The 20,063-nt window shown below is 45.8% G+C and overlaps 2 protein-coding genes across 3 annotated transcripts in view; both read right to left on the bottom strand.

The window, feature by feature from the left end:
- Positions 1–20,063, bottom strand: part of LOC142243542 (LIM zinc-binding domain-containing Nebulette) — a 321,524-nt gene that overhangs the window by 80,705 nt on the left and 220,756 nt on the right. The gene's annotated exons all lie outside the window — the stretch shown is intronic.
- The window catches only part of LOC142243541 (nebulette-like), a 145,810-nt gene that overhangs the window by 42,525 nt on the left and 83,222 nt on the right, over positions 1–20,063 (bottom strand). Inside the window, exons 13-15 of the mRNA XM_075315579.1 lie at positions 15,669–15,770; positions 15,223–15,324; positions 7,078–7,191 (exon numbers count right to left, since the gene is read on the bottom strand). Of these exons, the coding sequence (XP_075171694.1) occupies positions 7,078–7,191; positions 15,223–15,324; positions 15,669–15,770 (318 nt within the window). The remainder of the gene's footprint in view (positions 1–7,077; positions 7,192–15,222; positions 15,325–15,668; positions 15,771–20,063) is intronic.

Raw genomic sequence — 20,063 nt, 5'->3', positions numbered from 1 at the left:
AGCTGTAACTGAAACAACACCTCAGCTTCTCCAGAGACTGGCTCCTTCAAAGTGGTCAGTATAGAAGATCTATCACCGGCATGGAGTAAAGCCAGAAGTGGGTAAGTATAGCGGAAGGGCGTATTGAAGGCTATGAGTAATCTCATCCAGAAAGGAAAGAGTCCTTACCCATTTCAGCAGCAAATTAAAGTAAATCCACTCCAACACAGGATGCAACCTGAGGACGCAACACACTTCTGACAGTTTTCTCTAAAATACCGCAGTGTTTCAGAGTCAAGAATATCTGGCTGAAATCGTACAGCCAGTGCCCGATACATGCTGCTTGTGGATCAGCTGTTAGGCGGGCTTTGCACGTTGCGACATCGCAAGCCGATGCTGCGATGTCGCACGCGATAGTCCCCGCCCCCGTCGCAGCTGCGATATATTGTGATTGCTGCCGTAGCGAAAATTATCGCTACGCCAGCTTCACATGCACTCACCTGCCCTGCGACCATCGCTCTGGCCGGCGACCCGCCTCCTTTCTAAGGGGGCGGGTCGTGCGGCATCATAGTGACGTCACACGGCAGGCGGCCAATAGCGGCGGAGGGGCGGAGATGAGCAGGATGTAAACATCCCGCCCACCTCCGTCCTTCCGCATAGCCGCCGGCGGCAGGTAAGGAGATGTTCCTCACTCCTGCGGCTTCATACACAGCGATGTGTGCTGCCTCAGGAACGAGGAACAACATCGTACCTGTCGCGGCACCGGCATTATGGAAATGTCGGTGAATGCAACAATGATACGATAACGACGTTTTTGCGCTCGTTCATCGTATCATCTAGCATTTACACAGCACGATGTCGAAAGTGACGCCGGATGTGCGTCACTTTCGATTTGACCCCACCGACATCGCACGTGCGATGTCGCAACGTGCAAAGCCGCCCTTAGGTTCACTTTAAGCCTTTCTCTGCGCGGTGGAACCTCAGACACACCAGCTGTGCAGAGGCACGCAGTCGGCATCTGTGGTCCCGTTTATCCTCAGAAATGCCAAAAGCCCCAGAGGTTGGACACCCACCCATTATAAAGTGATGGAATATACTAGTTATAAAGCTATATCCCGAATTCATCAGTATCGAATTATATTATAAAAACTGTGCATGGCCTGTCATAAACGTGTTATGCAGAGATCTATACAGCGGACGAGGGACTCCTGGCATCTCTTCTACCAACTGAGGAGGTCCCTGTATTTGGTCCAGCATGTGCTCTTTCCATTTAAATCTGGGAACTATGGAAAAAAAGCTAAAATCACAGCCACCAATAAAATTACTTTCTGTGGAAAAGCTTTCTGTCTTTCCTGGCAGAATGTGCTCAGGGGCCCCTATTTTCTGGAAAGGTAAACTATGTGCACATGCCATAAATATCTATGTTCCAAACACCTCTCTAAGCACAAGTTCTACAATTCCTTTCTATTTTATAATAGAAAAAATTTGTCGCCAAATAAAAATAAAGATATCGGCTCGATCAGAACTGTATCTCAGAATGGGTAAAGAATAGACACAAGAGGATTTATTTTCTGTGACAACACATTTCTAACTGAATACATTCTGACACCACTAGGGGGAGCACACTGCATACAGAGATCTTGAGAGGCAATATAGCTACTGTACATGCAGTGAGCTCTACTTTATGGCAGGTGCAAGCAGGTAAAATTATTTGATGAAAGAAAAGAAGTAATTTGGGGCTCTGTGACATAAAACAATGCCTCGATCCTCTTTAAAAAGTCACTATCCTCCTAAATGCACTCCATGTGGAATATGCAGAAAGTTTCAAAAGTACAGGAAGATTGTAAAGTCTGGAAAGTAAGTGGAGAAGGTAGGGTCATTTTTTTGTCTCTACCAACACAGTTCAAAAACCTCATTTTAAGGGGTATTTTGCACGTTGCGACATCGCTACTGCGATATCGTCGGGGTCAAATCGAAAGTGACGCATATTCGGCGCCAGTAACGACGTCGCAACGTGTAAAGCCTAGATGCGCCGATAAACGATCGCAAAAGCGTCGAAAATCGGTGATCTGTGTAGTGTCGGACATTTCCATAATTTCGCTGCAGCGACAGGTACGATGTTGTTCCTCGTTCCTGCGGCAGCACACATCGCTGTGTGTGAAGCCGCAGGAGCGAGGAACATCTCCTACCTGCCTCCACCGGCTATGCGGAAGGAAGGAGGTGGGCGGAATGTTTACGTCCCGCTCATCTCCGCCCCTCCGCTTCTATTGGCGGCCTGCCGTGTGACATCGCTGTGATGCCGCACGACCCGCCCCCTTAGGAAGGAGGCGGGTCGCCGGCCAGAGTGACGTCGCAGGGCAGGTAAGTGTTACGAGGGGGACCCGGGGAAGCGTGCCAAGATGGTATATGGACAGCTTCCGCCGGTCAAGGTCCACTGTGCGGTGTAAGGGACCGCTGCTATGGTGGGAGAAGAGTGAGCGGGTTGCTGCTAGCGATCGTCTGGAATGTCACAGACGATCTGCGTACACCTGTCCGCCCTAACCCGTGAGGGTTGTATGGCACGGGGCTCACAACTCGGTGTACCTGTTGCACGGGGACGCACAGAGGTGCCTACGCACGTGTGCCAGCGGGAGTCACAGGAATCTGGCACGAGGGTAGCACAGAGGTGCCCACGCACGTGTGCTTCAGAAACCAGGTGAGTCCGACAGAGATTCAAGGAGCTCACCTGGGACAGGAACACAGCCTGTTAAACGGAATACTGCCGAAGCAGCAAGGCAGGGGCGAGACCTGCAAAATACAATGACGTCTGTACAGTGACGTGGCAGCACGCTGCCAGACATCCAAACATAGAAGGACGGTCGCACGCCGCCATGATAGCAGGAGGGGTTTTTAAGGAGATGTAGCTCCAGCCAAGGGCGGGCGCGAGACGGATGTGACCCAATCATGATCTGTGACGTCCTGGCCCGGCCAGTCAGGATTCAGCACATCACCAGCCTCGTTATCTGGCCGTGTGATACCAGTGAGCGAATCAGAAGACGTCACGTGGGGCACATGCTCAACCTCCTGCCTCTGGGTCATAAAGGCGGGATCTTCGGTTTCACAATGTGCAGAGCTAAGGGAAGTCTTGCTGCTTCCCTGAGCATCTATCCTTTGCACACTGTGCAACCACTCCGACCCTCTGCGATGCCGAGCAGGAGGGCACGTGGCAGGCAAGGGATGGGAGACCACTCCATTCCTTACAAGGAGTAAACCACTAGGTGTCACCCTTCTGCTGCATCTAGGAGGAGGAAACTCCTGTAGTCTCCCAGGCCTTTGGCGCTGCTGAGCAGGAGGGCTCGCGGCAGACAAGGAATGGGGGACCACCTCATTCCTTGCAAGAGGAGAGTCACGAGATGTAACAGGTAAGTGCGTGTGAAGCTGCAGTAGCGATAATGTTCACTACGGCAGTTATCACAAGAGATCGCATCTGCAACGGGGGCGGGGACTATCGCGCTCGGCATCGCTACAATCGGCTAGCGATGTCGTAGTGTGCAAAGTACCCCTAAAAGTCATGCATTTGGCCTCGGGAATAAATTTTAGGGTGAAAAACCTTTTGCTGGGCCATATTATACTGATACAGTGATTGTAGACTATCGCTATTCATTTAAAGCACCACTTCAGCTTTTTTTTTATTTCACCACTGGAATGTTACTTTAAAATGTAAGCCCCTGTCTTACACTCATCTTCCAGCATCTTCTTCTGTTATCGCCACCACTCTGGTCAGTCTTTGGCACTTTGTGACCTGTCGGCACCCCCAGTATTTCCATGGCGTGCACCGTAGTTCACAACTCAATATAAGTCTATGATAGCCTCATTCTGGCTCTCATAGACTCGCATTGAGATTTTTTTTATGTAACTTCTGACTTCCAGTGAGAGGTTACAGTCACAAGATGGCGCTGAAAAACAACAAAGCCGCCAGAAAGTGAGGATATGACTGAAATTTAAAGCTTCACTCCAGAGCTGAAAAAAAATGGTGGAGTGGTGCTTTAATGCACAAGAGTATTGTGACATTTTGAGGAATACCGTATAAGGATTAAACGAATGATAAAAAATAATAATGTATGAGGGATGAATATATATTCTAAATTAATTGACTTGGTCCTACGCGTTATTCCTAGATGCAGGGCTTCTTCTGTAAAACTCATCAATACCTCTGCTTGCCAGAAAGTAAAAACAATGCCGGGCTTTTATGCTGTGCATACTATAGTTACTAGTAAATCATGGAAACCACAGGTCGTCTGCACCGTTCTGTGCAGTAATAATTAAAGTGTTTGTTCTGTAGGCTGATAGCGCCATTATGCATACAGTATAACGGCATTGTATGGCAATGTCCTCATGTTAATTGGTGTCTAATTAAGCTCTGCAGTTTTCTACTAAACAGAAGAGAATAAAATATCAAGAGTAATAAAAAGTTTGTATAAGGACATTTTTTGGCTGAACTCTGAAGGTACTTGATGGAAAATGAGTCATCAGACTTTGAATAGTTCTTTTCAGCCATGTAGAAAAGTAAAAAAATGAAAAATTACTGGATATTGTATATATGACTTTGCACTAAACAAAAAAAATGGCAATGTCACAAGGGTCTCTGATCCTTGGGAGACATGTGACAGATTTGGGATCCAAGTCTCACATTGACTTGTGAGAATCTTGATATTAAATGTATTTGCATTATTTTCGTGGTGCAAGGGTTAACGCAAGGACTCTTTCCTTGCTGGTAGTTCCATGTTAGTTTATCTAAGGTGCATCTGGTTTGTGACCACTTCCCTTTCCTTTAAATAGTCACATGTTCCATCACCTAATGCCAGCTATAGAATTGCAGAATTGCATCCCATTCTGAACAGACCACCGTTGAAGGAGGAAGTCTGTGGAAAGTCTTGCAGCCCTGGTGTTAGGCTGCAGTCTCAGAGTGTCTTGTGATACTCTGGATATTAAACATATTTGCATTATTTTCATGCTGTAAGGGTTAATGCAAGGACTCTTTCCTTGCTGGTAGTTCCTTGTTAGGTCATCTAAAGTGCAGCTGGTTTATGACCACTCCCCTTCCCTTTAAATAGTCACATGTTCCATCACCTGATGTCCTTTATAGTATTGCATCCCATTCTGAACTGACCATCATTAAAAAAGGAAGTCTGTGGAAGCTCTTGGAGCCATGTTGCCTGCAGCCCTGGTGTTAGGCTGCAGCAGTGAAGTTGCTCATCTCTAGTCTCCTGCAGTCCTGGTGTTTGGCTGCAACAGGTGGTGCATATCCTTTTGTCTATGTCCCCCTGTCTGTATTCCTTCCCCTGCGTCCCGTTACCCCAGTGGTGTAATGTAGTGCACTCACCGGCCTTTGCACTAGCCAGGGTGATTAGAGGAACAGCTAGGGACTAGGCATGTGACGGCAGTGGGGGAAGGACCCGCTTAGGGATATTAGGGAGCTCATAGTGCAGACACAGGTTAGTGTCAGGAGGTGCCCAGACCCCCGCTCCCCATCGTCAGGGCCTTCCTCTCCCTTATTATCCCCATTGTAACCTGCGTGTTGCGCCGGATATCCCCTTGTCCGAGCATGACAGGCAAACCATGGAGAGTGCGCTGCAGTGAATGTCAATGATCCATTTACTAAAGAGCAAGTTATATAAAAAAAAATGCCGCTATATGGCTGACATCTATACAATACAGAAAGCCATGTTCAGTCTGCAGGATGAGCTCTTACAGTTGTCATTATTTTAAGCCTTTTGTTCCTGACACAGATCTCCAAATTACTTCCATGAATATGTTGTATGATGCAATTCTGGTAACTAACTATGACCACTAGGTGGAGCTACTGGGCTTACTGCAGACTAATCCAATTAAATTAATTTTAAATTATTTATCCAGCCTTATAAACAATGGAAAATATCTCCCAATAGAATAAAATAAACAAAACTTTATCAACAATGGTTCTTAAACAGAGTTCAGTGCAGAAGGTCCTGCATTTGACCTGGTGTTAATCTGTAATCAGTCAACAAATGGACCCTGCATTTGCCACATCAATCGAGTGACATATTAATGGCATCACAGCTTATATTGCTGAATAATTGGATGATTGGCTGCAGCGGTCATATCGTGGCCACTTGAAAATGAAGATCTGAAGCAGAAATAAGGTTTCTGATGAAAAGTATAGTTTATTGTGCTCTATCCTCATATCTGCCGGGGTTTATATAACCCTAGCATGGTGTTTATAGACTAAAGTGAATAAATTAAAAGGTTTGTCGCCTACTAGGACAACCTCTTCTTATTCCCTATGTTTGGCCCTATTAAAATAAAAAAGCATATACTCACCTCCGCAGCCGGCGTGGTTCCAGCAGTGCCAGTGCTCGCTCTCCTGGGCTCATGTGAGGTTGTGACATCATGAGAATTCAGGAACCAATCACTGTCGGCTTCTCTCTCCCCGCCCTCGGCCGTATGAGCAATCAACAGGAAGTGATTGGCCGCCGCAGCTCTGACTTCCTGTTGAGTACTCACATTTGGTGAGTATAAGCTTTTTAAGGTTATTGAAGCCAAACGTGGGGAATGAGATGGGGTTGACCTAATAGTGGAAAACCCCTTTAAAAAAGTTTTGAGTAGATATTTGTTTGTTTGTATAAAAAAGGAAACTTGCATCTGATCTCTTGCTACTCCATTTCCCATGCTTTACAGCTCCATGCCGGTCTCTATTTCCTGCTGCCTCTTGACACCCAGGTAATGAGTTTTCAGCTAACCCCTTTAATAACCTTGATCATTTCAATAATCCCAGAAGCTCCATTTTACTAAACCTAAACATTTGCTGATTTATTTTAAGGGTACGTTCCCGCGATCAGGAAGACACGGCGTCCTAGATAAGGTGTCTTCCCACCTACGGGGCTGCGAGTGTTCTTGGCGGCAAATTCACAATGACTGATACTTAACATTGAGCCTTGTGAGTGCATCTATAGGTAAAATTAGGATTTAGCTGTAGTTTTATGCTGGTTTTAGAAAAAATGCCAAAACCTGAGATAAAATGTACCAAAGTTGGGCTAAGTTATAAAAAAACTCTACAGTGAATTAACCAAAAATACTTACATCACTCGCCAAGGCCGACGCGGCCTGAGCCTGCCGGAACACGGCGCTATCCAGAGGGTTGTAACAAGATTTCTTACTCTTCATTTCTTTATCAAACTGTTCCTTGTATTTCACCTAAAAGAAAAAAAATAAAATTTGTGCTCCTGCTTTGTCTTTGCAATATTCCTATCGAAGGGACCTATCGAAACAGAAACCTTGTGATGATCAGCCATAATTCTCCACTCCCCGAATATGAATTCGTTTTGTTAAATAGCCACTGATGAAACAATGAGTTTACATTAACTTACTGTCAAATATGACAACTAAAATTGCGAAGTACCGTATTTTTCGTTTTATAAGACGCACCGGATTATAAGACGCACCCCAAATTTAGAGATAAAAAAAGATAAAAAAAATTATGGGGTCCATTTTATAATCCGGTGGTGTCTTACCGGGGAGGTGGGTAGGCAGCGGGGGTCATAGGAGGCAGGGTCGGTATAAGAGTATGGCAGCGATGCTATCGGTGGTGCAGAGGGGGACCCAGATACTCACTGAGGGCTGCAGCACGGCACGATGCTTGGGCAGCCGGCACCGCACGATGCTGGGGCAATCGGCGCTGTACGATGCTGGGGCTCGCTGCGGGCGGTGAGGTACTACCATTCTGAAGATGTTGGCGGTGAGAGCTTCAAAGAAGTGGCAGTCGCAGTCGGTGCGTGCGCAGGTGAGAGCTTGAACCATCTGTGCACACGCCTACTCTGGGCGCCATTATTTGAAAGCCCTTACCGCCAACATCTTCAGAATGGCCCGTGCCTCGCCGCCCAGAGCCTTGCAGAGCAAGGCAGCCTGCCGCTGCCACCCAGAGCCTCGCAGAGCAGAGCCACCTGCAGCTGCCGCACAGAGCCGCACAGAGCAGACCAGGCTGCCCGCTACCGCACAAAGCCTCGCAATGCAGGGCCACCTGCTGCTGCACAGAGCCTCGCAGAGCTGGGCCGCCCGTCGCTGCACAGAGCAGAGCCGCCCGCCGCCGACCCCTCTCCACCATCCATAAGCTACATTCAGATTTTTTTTTTTTAACCAATAATTTTATTTTTTTTTTTTTACATATCACAACAAACATGAGATAGACATTAATCACAATTGGGTCATAATAACATTGTGTTCTTTTGTGTTATCTCTCTTTAAACTATAAATCAAGAACCTTGGCTACATTCAGATTTTAAGACACACCCCTCATTTTCCTCCCAAATTTTTGGGAGGAAATGTGCGTCTTATAATCCGAAAAAAAAACAGTCATGGCCAAAAGTTTTGAGAATGACACCAAAATGATATTTTCACATGATCTGTTGCCCTCTGTTTTTTATTTGTGTTTGTCTGATGTTTACATCACATACAGAAATATAATTGCAATCATATTATGAGACCAAAAGGTTATATTAGATGTAGAGAATCCGGCACACTAAATAGAATGAATTCCAAAGATAATATTTCGTTTGAATATAATTTTATTTTTTGTTCTTGTGGGGATATCAAAAAAGCCATACGTGAACAAGTCCAACGTTTCGACCAAAACTTATGGTCTGTTTCAAGGACTCAAAGGGTTATGGTGTGGTGTGTATCGCGTGGAATATTCACTCGCATGGATTTAATACATATCACTCTTATAGCCTTAATACCCTCACATAAATGATAGGATGACAATCGTCCTCTTATTTGACTTGTTTAGGAAGATGGTCGTCTAACCATCCAAGATGGGAGAAAGCAGTGTCCCCCACGTCTTTTTTTATATACAACAATGGAATTGTGAGCAAAAACAGCAACTAGAATAGATTAAATCCATAGGTTTACACCCCTGTGGCTCATGATCTGTAAATGGCTTGTCTATATGTGGCCTCCAGGCACTCCTAGACACGGCGACCACAAGGAACAGGCACAAGGCCCCATCATCATACCCAGGACCTTTCTCCTATAATCTCACACTCCGGGTGCCCTATTGTACCTGCCTTATCGTACCTCCCTCAGGCTTTGTTTGGTGCCACATATAGACAAGCCATTTACAGATCATGAGCCACAGGGGTGTAAACCTATGGATTTAATCTATTCTAGTTGCTGTTTTTGCTCACAATTCCATTGTTGTATATAAAAAAAAAGACGTGGGGGACACTACTTTCTCCCATCTTGGATGGTTAGACGACCATCTTCCTAAACAAGTCAAATAAGAGGACGATTGTCATCCTATCATTTATGTGAGGGTATTAAGGCTATAAGAGTGATATGTATTAAATCCATGCGAGTGAATATTCCACGCGATACACACCACACCATAACCCTTTGAGTCCTTGAAACAGACCATAAGTTTTGGTCGAAACGTTGGACTTGTTCACGTATGGCTTTTTTGATATCCCCACAAGAACAATAAATAAAATTATATTCAAACGAAATATTATCTTTGGAATTCATTCTATTTAGTGTGCCGGATTCTCTACATCTACTGGACTTATATTTTCCGAGCACCTTAACTTCTTTTTCCCAGTGAGCCAGGCATTTTCTATTATATTACAAAAGGTTATATTGACAGTTAGAATGAGTTAATGCAGCAAGTTAATATTTGCAGTGTTGACCCTTCTTCTTCAGGACCTCTGCAGTTCTGCCTGGCATGCTCTCAATCAACTTCTGGAGCAAATCCTGACTGATAGCTGTCCATTCTTGCATAAGCAATGCTTGCATTTTGCCAGAATTTGTTGGTTTTTGTTTGTCCACCCGTCTCTTGATGATTGCCCACAAGTTCTCAATGGGATTAAGATCTGGGGAGTTTCCAGGCCATGGACCCAAAATCTCAATGTTTTGTTCCATGAGCCATTTAGTGATCACCTTTGCTTTATGGCAAGGTGCTCCATCATGCTGGAAAAGGCATTGTTGGGCGTCAAACTGCTCTTGGACGATTGGGAGACGTTGCTCTTGGAGGACATTCTGGTACCATTCTTTATTCATGGCTGTGTTTTTAGGCAAGACTGTGAGTGAGCCGATTCCCTTGGCTGAGAAGCAAGCCCACACATGAATGGTTTCAGGATGCTTAACAGTTGGCATGAGACAAGACTGGTGGTAGCGCTCACCTCTTCTTCTCCTAATAAGCTGTTTTCCAGATGTCCCAAACAATCGAAAAGGGGATTCAACTGGGAAAATGACTTTACCCCAGTCCTCAGCAGTCCACTCCCTGTACATTTTGCAGAATATCAGTCGGTCCCTGATGTTTTTTCTGGAGAGAAGTGGCTTCTTTGCTGCCCTCCTTGAAACCAGGCCTTGCTCAAGCAGTCTCCGCCTCACAGTGCGTGCAGAAGCACTCACACCAGCCTGCTGCCATTGCTGACCTAGCTCGGCACTGCTGGTAGTCCGATCCCGCAGCTGAAACAGTTTTAAGATACGGTCCTGGCGTTTGCTGGTCCTTCTTGGGCGCCCAGGAGCCTTTTGAGCAATAATGGAAGCTCTCTCCTTGAAGTTCTTGATGATGCGATAGATTGTTGACTGAGGTGCAATCTTTGTAGCTGTGATACTCTTCCCTGTTAAGCCATTTTTGTGCAGAGCAATGATGGCTGCACGTGTTTCTTTAGAGATAACTATGGTTAACTGAAGAGAAACAATGATACCAAGCACCAGCCTCCTTTTAAAGTGTCCAGTGGTGTCATTCTTACTTAATCATGACTGATTGATCGCCAGCCCTGTCCTCATCATCACCCACACCTGTGGTAATGGAAAAATCACTAAAACAATGTTAGCTGCTCTTTTTAAGGCTGGAATGCAATGATGTTGAAATGTGTTTTGGGGGTTAAAGTTCATTTTCTTAGCCAATATTGACTTTGCAAGTAATTGCTGTTAAGCTGATCACTCTTTATGACATTCTGGAGTGTATGCAAATTGCCATTAGAAAAACTGAAACAGTAGACTTTGTAAAAATTAATATTTGTAGCATTCTCAAAACTTATGGCCATGACTGTACAGTACTTTTTTGATTGAAAATGATGTTTTCACCCAGGGGTGGGATTCAGCCGGTTCTGTCCGGTTCGGGAGAACCAGTTGTTAAAATAGCAGCCGGTTCCCCGAACCGGCAAGAAACAGCTCCGGCGATCCGGTTCCCTGTATTCATTTGTATTAGTGTCTCTTTAAGACTCTAAAGCTGGGTTCACACATAGCGACAGCGACAACGACGTCGCTGTTACATCACCATTTTCTGTGACGCAACAGCGACCTTGTAAGTCGCTGTTATGATCGCTGCTTAGCTGTCAAACACAGCAGAAGCAGCAGCGATCTTAACGACATGCGTCGCTGTGCTACATGTGCAGAGAGCAGGGAGCCGCGCACACTGCTTAGCGCTGGCTCCCTGCACTCCTAGGTACAGTACACATCGGGTTAATTACCCGATGTGTACTGCAGCTACATGTGCAGAGAGCAGGGAGCCGGCACTGGCAGCGACAGTTGGCAGTCTTCCCTTGGTTACCCGATGTTTACCCTGGTTACAGCTTACCGCAGCTGCCAGACGCCGGCTCCTGCTCCCTTCATTTCGTCGCTCTCTTGCTGCCACACACAGCGATGTGTGCGTCACAGCGGGAGAGCGACGACCAAAAAATAAAACTGGACATTCAGCAACGACCGGCGACCTCACAGCAGGGGCTAGGTCATTGCTGGATGTCACACACAGCGACAGTGACGGGACGTCGCTGCAACGTCACAGAAAATGGTCACGTAGCAGCTACGTCGTCGTCGTCGCTGTGTGTGACATCACTCTAACACAAATGAATCCTTGTACCTCCGCGTGGCACTTCCGGGTTCAGTGGAGCCTGTCTGCTCCCTGACCCGGCGTGCAGCAACGTGCTGACGCTGCAGAGAGGTCACGGCAGTGTGAGGAGGTAGCTCCTCCTAATGCCATCTGTCAGTGTGCAGAGAGCCGCGGAGGAAAACGGGAGACAGGAGAGGCTGCCGATACTTGGAGCAGGTAAGCGCTCAGTGAGCCGAAAATGCAATGAGAGGGGCCGCAAAAGATGGCAGCTATATGGGGAAAGGAGGCCACATTAAGATGGGAGCTATATGTGGAAAGAAGGCCACATTAAGGTAGCAGCTATTTGGGGAAAGGAGGCCACATTAAGATGGGAGCTATATGGGGAGAGGAGGCCACATTAAGATGGGAGCTATATGGGGAAAGGAGGCCACATTAAGATGGGAGCTATATGGGGAAAGGAGGCCACATTAAGATGGGAGCTATATGGGAGCTATATGGGGAGAGGAGGCCACATTAAGATGGGAGCTATATGGGGAAAGGAGACCACATAAGATGGGAGCTATATGGGCAAAGGAGGCCATATTAAGATGGGAGCTATATGGGGAAAGGAGGCCACATTAAGATGGGAGCTATATGGGGAAAGGAGGCCACATTAAGATGGGAGCTATATGGGGAAAGGAGGCCACATTAAGATGGGAGCTATATGGGGAAAGGAGGCCACATTAAGATGGGAGCTATATGGGGAAAGGAGGCCACATTAAGATGGGAGCTATATGGGGAAAGGAGGCCACTTTAAGATGGGAGCTATATGGGAAAAGGAGTCATATGGGACAGGATCTGCAGGGGAAAAGGAGTACATGGGATGAGATCTGCTGGGGAAAGAGGCTATAATGGGATGGGATCTGCTGGGGAAAGAGGCCATAATGGGATGGGATCTGCTGGGGAAAGAGGCCATAATGGGATGGGATCTGCAGCCCCCCTGGAGAGACTACATGGGATGGGATCTGAAGGGGGGGAGAGACTACATGGGATGGGATCTGCAGGGGAAAGCAGCCACATGGGATGAGATCTGTAGGGGAAGTTCATCAGTTCCAATTTTATCAGGGCTCCTTTAGTAATAATTTTTAAAGATTGTAGAAAAAGTGTTTAATACAATAATAGTGACAGTGACTGGAACAACTGATACTGGACAGGAGAGTGAAGATATAGGAAGGGAAGAAGGTGAAAGAGATTATACATTAAATTACTTGGATTTTTTGGTTGAGGAAAGGGCATGAAAATGGGTGTGGCTAACAAAATGGGTGTAGTTACAGAATGGGTGTGGTTTTCAAATGGGTGGGGTTTACAGAGAACCTGTTAAAAATTTGAATCCCACCCCTGTTTTGACCCCCAAAAAATACTCAGAAGAAGCATTAGCTAGTAGTTTCCAATCCATGTAACATACTCTACTGCTTGTCGTCAAGTGTAATCCATCTCCAGTAGAAGAAACATTAAGGACTCTGCACACTGCGTTTTTGTCGCATTTTTTCAGCACAGTTTTATCGCAAAACCTGAAAGGTTTCCTGATGCCAGCAAAATGAATGAGAATCCTGAAATCTCATGTAAAAGTTGCTTACTTGCAAATTTGTCAATGTCAGCGTTTTTGCTGCAGATTTCACCCACACTAATTAATGGGACAAATCTGCACCAAAAACACATGTAAAAGGTGCATAAAAAATGCATTGAAAAAAAAAAAACAGAACAAAAAGATGCATCTTTTATGTTGCATTTTTCCTGCCAAGAGATGCAGAAATGTCTGCACCAAATAACATGTGGACATACTCTTACTGAAGGCAGGGGAGCGTTTTTGTCTGTCTACATTATGGTCAGAAAAATGGAAGGAACAAGGCAAAGAGGAAGAGCAGCAATCCGATGGTTTTATAATATCAAGATAATGGCGAAGAAGACCCTGGTGGATCTATCTAGGCTGAGAAGACCCTGGTGGACCTATCTAGGCGGAGAAGACCCTGGTGGACCTATCTAGGTGGAGAAGACCCTGGTGGACCTATCTAGGCGGAGAAGACCCTGGTGGACCTATCTAGGCGGAGAAGACCCTGGTGGACCTATCTAGGTGGAGAAGACCCTGGTGGACCTATCTAGGTGGAGAAGACCCTGGTGGACCTATCTAGGCGGAGAAGACCCTGGTGTACCTATCTAGGTGGAGAAGACCCTGGTGGACCTATCTAGGCGGAGAAGACCCTGGTGGACCTACCTAGGCGGAGAAGACCCTGGTGGACCTATCTAGGTGGAGAAGACCCTGGTGGACCTATCTAGGTGGAGAAGACCCTGTGGACCTTTCTAGACTACACAAGAGCGATCTGACTACAGAGCGCTCATCCATCAAGGCGCCATGGCTCCAGATTGAGCTGAAGGCCATTAAAAAAAAAAAAGGCAGAAAGTGAAGGGTGCATTTTTGTCTCTCTAAGAAGTGAGGACGAGTCTTTATCTCTCCACTTCTGCTCTCAGGTCTAAGGGCTACTTTACACGTTGCGACATCGCTAGCATTTGCTAACGATGTTCAGCGCGATAGCACCCGCCCCCGTCGCACACGCGATATCTTGTGAGTGCTGCTGTAGTGAACATTATCGCTACGGCAGCTTCACACGCACATACCTGGTCGGCGACGTCGCTGTGACTACCGAACAATCCCTCCTTCAAGGGGGAGGTCCGTTCGGCGTCACAGCGACGTCACTAAGCGGCCGCCCAATAGAAGCGGAGGGGCGGAGATGAGCGGGACGTAACATCCCGCCCACCTCCTTCCTTCCGCATTGCCGGTGGAGGCAGGTAAGGAGATGTTTGTCGTTCCTGCGGCTTCACACACAGTGATGTGTGCTGCCGCAGGAATGACAAACAACATCGTATCTCCTGATGTAGCGACATTATGGAAATGAACGACGTTACACAGATCAGCGATTTTTTTACACTTCTGTGCTCGTTCATCGTCGCACTTAGGATTTACACGTTGCGATGTCGCTACCGGCGCCGGATGTGCGTCACTAACGACGTGACCCCGACGAGATATCGGTAGCGGTGTCGCAACTTGTAAAGCCCCCCGAACTCCGTACAGGTATAGCAGAGAGATGGGATTTCACTTTGGAGAAAGCAAACTATTAGACAATAGCAGGAGCAGTGTATTCTAGGAAGCTAGATAAAAAAGTTCCAACACCTATTGTGCTGGCAGAATATTGATGAAGATAATTTACACATTTAAAAGAACAGTAAGTTACAGGGCATGTTGTGTGGAATGACCCTGCTTTTCTTCAGATTTTGTGTGAAATGTTGAGTACGCTTTTAATAAACTTTTTGAAACACAGGATTAGGTGAGCTGGATAGTGTGGAACGCCTGGACGGAGATTTACCTGACTGGTGATTTTTGATACTTCTTTTGCATGTTCAAAATCTGGTCGTCCTAAAACCAAAGGTTCTTTACTCAACTCAGCTTTGGCTTTCCTATAATCCACCTATATCAAATACAGCACAAATAGAATTTACTAAATATTCAGGAAGAAATTCATAGGAAGAATTAAAAAACACAAAAAAATACTAAAATAAAAACATTCTAACATTTCTGATTTGGGATTTTTACAATAAACTGCACCATCAATGGTCAGGATGAATTGGAGATATAGTTTGGCTCAGTGGGAATATGTTTTGGGGAGCGGAGAGGTTGCTGCCAGACAGCGCTGAAGAACAAGCGACCAGCCATGTTAAAATTCAACATGCACAATCATTTTCTCCTACAACATTTGCCAAAGTAATTAAAATAATATATAATATTTGTAATGAAATCCACCCAAGTGATTACATTGCTGATGAGCTTTGAAATCTCTGTGGCCTTCTGTATGTCCGGTCTGTCCAGCACCGCAGTGTAGTTGTGGATGTCCTGCGCATCCTTCTTATAACTCACCTGCAAGACACAAATATACCACGTAAGTCCAACTCTTATGTAGCAATCAGCAGAACGAGATGCAGAGGAACGTTGGAATTCTCGAACTTATTGGAAATATTTTTTTATTAACTTATTTACATAGTGACATCATATTCCACAGCGCTTTGCAGACATTATCATCACTGTCCCCATTGGGGCTCACAATCTAAATTCCCTTTCAGTATGTCTGTGGAGTGTGGGAGGAAACTGGAGAACCAAGAAGAAATCCACACAAACAAGGGGAGAACATAATCTCCTTGCAGATGTCCTTGGTGGGATTTGAAATCAGGACCACAGCGCTGCAAAACAACAGTTCCAACCATTGAGATACCATACAGTGCCAACCATTGAGCCACTATACAGTATCAACCATTGAGCCACCATACAGTGCCAACCACTGAGCCACCATACAGTGCAAACCACTGAGCTAACATACAGTACCAACCACTGAGCCACCATATAGTACCAACCACTGAGCCACCATGCAGTGCCAACCACTGAGCTACCATGCAGTGCCAACCACTGAGCCACCATCCAGTGCCAACCACTGAGCCACCATCCAGTGCCAACCACTGTGCCATCATACAGTGCCAACCAAGGAGTCACCATCCAGTGCCAACCACTGAGCCACCATCCAGTGCCAACCACTGAGCCACCATCCAGTGCCAACCACTGAGCCACCATACTGTTCCACCCACTGAGCCACCATAGAGTGATAAACAATGAACCACCATACAGTGCAAACCACTAAGCTACCATACAGAGCCAACCACTCAGCCACCATACAGTACTAACCACTGAGCCACCATAAAGTGTCAACCACTGAACCACCATACAGTGCCAACCACTAAGCTAACATACAAAGCCAACCACTGAGCCACCATACAGTACTAACTACTGAGCCACCATAAAGTGTCAACCACTGAGCCACCATGCAGTGTCAACCTCTGAGCCACCATACAGTGCCAACCACTGATCCACCATACAGTGCTAACTACTGAGCTACCATACAGTGTCAACCACTGAGCCACCATAAAATGTCAACCACTGAGCCACGATGAAGTGTCAACCTCTGACCCACCGTACAGTGCCAACCACTGAGCCACTATACAGTGCCAACCAACAAGCCACCATTCAATGCCAACCACTGAGCCATCATACTGTGCCAACCACTGAGCCACCATACAGTGCCAACCACTGAGCCAATGGAGCTGCACATGTAGAAATAAAAATGAAAAAAATAAAAATAAGGCTGGAATTTTACATTCTCGTAAAGAAAAAACTGATACACTATTGAATGTTTAAGTCAAGACTAGTGAGCTGTAACACAATGTAAGATCACATGACCACTGCAGCCAATCACTGACCTTAGGAATTATGTGCCATGACATGGTAGGATCACAGATGAGTGATTGGCTGTAGTGGTCATTTGACAGTACAGTATACCAGCACTCCAGGAAAATAAAGACTTATGGGAATGACCAGAATACTGGGGCTGAAGTGGTTGGGGCACTGGGGGATTATAACAAAAAACAAAAAAATTATCAGCCACTCCACCACCATCTGCAATTCCTGGTATAGGGAAGGGAATGCATGGATCAGAGTGCAGCTGGTCACCAGAAGAAGCAATCCAAATAAATCCAAGAAAAATCCAGCAATCCCAAACGATAAACAAATTCCAAAAATTTATTTCACATTTTAAAATTCCATGGTTAGGACTATAATTAAAAGGGAAACAGATGACGCGTTTCGGATCTAACAGATCCTTACTCATATCTCAAGAGTAAGGATCTGTTGGATCCGAAACGCGTCATCTGTTTCCCTTTTAATGAAGTCCTAACCATGGAATTTTAAAATGTGAAATAAATTTTTGGAATTTTTTATCGTTTGGGATTGCTGGATTTTTCTTGGATTGTTTTGCACTGGAGGATATATGTTATTTTTGTTTTGATATCAGTTATTTCTAAAACTCTCGGGCAGCTTCTCTCGACCCACATCATTTCTCCAGTGATGATTACAAATGTACTTTATAAACTATTCTGGCAAAAAATCTCTTTTCCTTTTATTCTTGCATTAATTAATTGCATTCTCATTTGCTGGATAAATCTCACCTTGATGTAACCTCTAATTAGATATATAAATATCACAGACACTTCACCTTCCTCTCTCTGGTGGAGAGAGATAGCGGTAAAAATAGCCTAATGCAATTTCTGTAATTCATGCTGATCCGTTCACAGTCGGTGCTGACACCTCTCCACATCTGACTCCGGGAACGGATGTGCAGGATCGTACATGTATAATGAATTCCCGGTTTAGAACTCATTCACATGTGCACAACCATTTTAGTACAGTAGAATAAAGAAGACCTGCTTTGTACAACTGACCCAGCCCCTGGAGCCTCAGGGGTCCAATGGGTCCATCTCTCAAATATGAGGAGAAGGCCACCAAAAATGACAAGTTTGAAGCTCCAAGGTACCACTAGCTACATTACAAAAAGTCCCAAGGATACCCAAGGCTTCACTTGAGGTATACACCAGAAAATTTCCACGCTTATGTATGGCTGGCAATACCAGTGTGATGCTAGTCACTACTTACAGATCGTATAGGCAGAAAGGTAGTCAGGCAAGCCGGGGTCAGGTAACAGGAGGACACGACAGGACACAGGGAGAAGGCAGAAACACAGTCAAGTCACAGGCCAAGGGTCATAATTTCAGAAGAATACATATTAGATTCAGGGAGCAGAGACGTGGTCAGGTAACAGTCCAAGGTCAGAAGCCAGGTGGTAATGACAAGAACAGGGAGCAGGCAAAGAGGAGTCAATGAACAGTCTGGGGTCAAGAAACTAAGATCAGAACACGAGCACAAACGCAAACCAAGAGCATAACTGCAGAACCAGAGAGTACGACTGGCGAGGTTCTGGGAGAGCATGCAAAGTAATGAAACAGAGCAATTACCGGTACTAGGAAGGTGGAACACCTGAGTAATCAGAACCTGCATGGAATCCTGTGCTGAGAAACAACATGTAAGCTAGGGCTCGAAGAAACACAGCAGAGCATCTCCGAATGCAAGATGCTCTGCACAAAGGAAACACTGCCTGCTCTAAAGTTCAGGAAGGCGCGGCAGAGCATCACCTGTGTGCAAGATGCATTGCACAGAGGAACCGTGACAGCCAGTATATATTTTTTTTCATTAATCATTAAATTCAAGTTTTTCATCCTGCCCCTACCCCTGGTGTATAATATCCAGCCCCTCACCATGCCATCTGCCTTTACTAACGTGACAAAGCGGCTGGTGGTGTGGAGCTCACTGATACTAGCGCATCCTGTAATAGGAGCCACCAGTTTAACAAGTCCGTTCATCACATTTCATCCCTTCTAAATCTCCCCCATCACCTGTGAGTGATATTATTGAGAAACGGAAGGAACCGCAGCAACTCAGCCACAAAGTGGATACCCCGTAATGTTACAGAGCGGAGGGCTGAACGCTGAGGAGCAAAGGACAGAAAAGTGACGACAGCTCTGCTGACCCCTCCATAACTATTGAGTCCAAACTGTGCCCCCACTGGGAGCTTCATAGCACAGAAGCTGTATACAGCCTTACATCACCACGCACAATGCCGAGCGTCGAATAGAGTGGTGTAAAGCCGCCACCAATGGACTCTGAAAAAAAAGTTCTGTGGAGTTACAACTCATTGACTCCATTGTGCCAGCTGTTGAGTTTGGAGGAGGGATGACAATATGGGCTCGTTTTTCAAATGTCGGCCTTGACCCTTTAATTTCAGTGAAAGGAAATCTGAACTCTTCAGAATGCCAACACATGTTGGATAATTGTAGCTTTCAACTATGAAGGAACAATTTGAGGAAGATGATTTTATGATCCCCAGGATTGTGCCCAGTGCACACAGTCCATAAAGATGCGGTTGGTGGGAGTTTGGTGGAAGAACCTGAACAGACACACAAAGCCGGAACCTCAACAATTCATGCAACACCTTTGGGATTAACTAGAGCAGAGATTGTGTCACGGTAATCTCTCTGTTGTAGAGACTAGTGACAGGTTCTGGGCCAGAATCTCTTTGCCTTATGAGACTCAGCAAATAAATCATATTTCCTTTCCTTTCGAGAGGAAAGGGTTAACATCAATATTCCTTGCCAGCAAGCATTCTCATTACTTTCTCAGGAGATTCCAGTTTGGACCACTCCTAGTCCCTATATATACCCTCTGCTCCCTCTGTTAGTCGCATTCATTTGGATGCTTGGCTAGGAGGTGGAAGGA

Source organism: Anomaloglossus baeobatrachus, chromosome 6 (genome assembly GCF_048569485.1).
Source record: "Anomaloglossus baeobatrachus isolate aAnoBae1 chromosome 6, aAnoBae1.hap1, whole genome shotgun sequence".
Lineage (NCBI taxonomy): Eukaryota > Metazoa > Chordata > Amphibia > Anura > Aromobatidae > Anomaloglossus > Anomaloglossus baeobatrachus.
The sequence above is the reverse complement of the archived record's forward strand: the minus strand, read 5'-3'. Positions and strand labels throughout refer to the sequence as shown.